Here is a 2,065-nt window from a genome sequence, read left to right on the forward strand (position 1 = left end):
AAAAGTCTCCTGTGATTTTTCGAAAAGGGGCATACAGTGTCCCCAACAGCTGCCTGTCAGCAACAGAAGCTGGCTTTTGTTCCCTCTGCGTCCCTTTCTTCTCCATATTCTTTTGCTCCACCTTCTCTACTTTCCCCTCCTCTTCCTCCTCCTCTTCTCATCCTTTTTCATCTTTTCACAGTTTAGCAAAGCAGTCCTTGGAATACAAAAAGAAGTGTTCCTGTTTAAATTGACCCCCAGGTAACTGTTAGGGTGCTTGGGGTAAGGAGATAGCCAGGCCCCAGCATGAACTTCAGGCAGCCTGGGCAAGTGTTTTCCCCACCATAGCAGTGGGCAGTGGTGAGTTCAAGGTTATCCCTACCGAAGTGCAGTGCCGTATTGAGCATCTTGTAACGAGTGCCTTCTACGTGCCAGGCATTTATTGGGTACATCTTACATTAACTCAGTTAATCCTCACAACCTCCATTCAAGGTGGTTCTTGTTATTCTCAAGGTCACAGGCAGAATACAGAAGAGCTGGTTTTGGCACCAGGTCCTTGTACTCCCAGGCTAGCTCCTGGCAGCCCCACTCCTGTCTCACTGTATGATCCTGGGCGTTCCTGTGGTCCTGACTCTTGATTTTCTCATCTGTCCATGAAGGCCATATGTCCCTGAGAATCCCTTTACTTGGATGGTCTGTGGTTGTCTGAGTAGCTGAGTCCCCCTTTGCAGTGGGCTGAGGTGGGCATTTGGGGTGCACAGGGACTACCTCTTGTTTTACCCTAAATAACTCCTCACCTTTGCCCCTTGGGCAGAGGCTCCTCCTGCCGGTTGCCCTTAGAACCTGTCCCTGGATTGGGCTTCTCCCCCAAACTCCCTTCCCAGAGAGACTGAGGTTCACGTGGCACCTGCATTCCTCAAGCAGGGATGGAGCCTCAAGATTTAGCAGCTGAATCAACTTCTTAGGCTGCTATGGATGGGCCAGGCTAGGTGATGGAGTGGATTAGGGATTGGGATAGAATATTCTCTTGCTTTAAACCCCACGAATTACACTGCAATCCAAATTCCTTGCCATGCCCCTACATGACTGGGCTCCTGCTTCCCCTCTGACCTTACTTCCTCCTATTCCCACAGGGTACTCAGCATTCCCTCACATCAAGACAGCCCTTACAGCCTCCATGTTAGTGAAGGCTACTCAAGCTACTGCAATTGATCCAGCTCCCAGATTTCTGTGGCTTAGCCCGATAGTTGGCTTCTTGCTCATGTTAAGAGTCTAGCTGCTCCAGGGCGATCATGGCACATCATGGCCTCACGGTGCCTCTCATCGTGATAAGTGTGTTCTGGGGCTTCCTCAGTTTCTTCGTTTCCTGGTTCATCCCTAAGAGTCTTAGCAGGGTAGTTATCATCACCATATTGGTGACCTGTTCAATTTGCTGCTCTTTTTTTTTTTTTCTTTTGAGACAGGATCTCATTCTGTTGCCCAGGCTGCAGTGTAGTGGTGTGATCTTGGCTCACTGCAGCTTCGACCTCCCAGGCTCAGGATCCCTCTCCTGCCTCCATTTCTTGGGTAGCTGGGACAACAGGTGCATGCCACCATGGCTGGCTAAATTTTTGGTATTTTATGTAGAGATGGGGTTTTACCATGTTGCCCAGGCTGGTCTTGAACTCCTGGGCTCAAGCAGTCCTCTCACTTCTGCCTCCCAAAGTGCTGAGATTACAGGTGTGGGCCACCGCACTCAGCTACTGCTGTCTCTTTTGGCTGATTGCAATTCTTTCTCATCTCAATCCTCTCTTTGGACCACAGTTGAAAAATGAAACCAGCTGGTATCTGAAGCATCATTTCCTCGAGGAAGAAGACATGCTCTATGGTACTAGCCGTTGAGGTTACAAGAAGAGAATTCCTTCTAGATGCAAAATCTCCTCCAGATGGAGACCTTCCTTCTTGACTTTCCTGTTTCCAGCATCAGCTGCCTTAAACGATGGCACCACATCTGAATATCTTGTCCTATTTCTTCCTTCACTTTTTTTACACTTTGACTTATGTGTCTACCTAACATAAACCGTGCCGATGCCACGAAATGTTTATC

The 2,065-nt window shown here is 48.7% G+C and overlaps 1 protein-coding gene across 1 annotated transcript; it reads left to right on the forward strand.

Annotated features, from left to right (window-relative positions):
- Positions 1-1,271: 1,271 nt before the first annotated feature.
- Positions 1,272-1,860, forward strand: LOC110568809 (V-type proton ATPase subunit e 1-like). Its single transcript, XM_064370467.1, has 2 exons — positions 1,272-1,411; positions 1,722-1,860. The coding sequence occupies exons 1-2, from the start codon at positions 1,272-1,274 to the stop codon at positions 1,858-1,860; spliced, it is 279 nt and encodes a 92-aa protein (XP_064226537.1).
- Positions 1,861-2,065: the final 205 nt, after the last annotated feature.

The sequence above is a fragment of the Aotus nancymaae genome, unplaced genomic scaffold (genome assembly GCF_030222135.1).
Source record: "Aotus nancymaae isolate 86718 unplaced genomic scaffold, 86718_ANA_hifiasm-v0.15.2.pri h1tg000007l, whole genome shotgun sequence".
NCBI classification, from domain to species: domain Eukaryota; kingdom Metazoa; phylum Chordata; class Mammalia; order Primates; family Aotidae; genus Aotus; species Aotus nancymaae.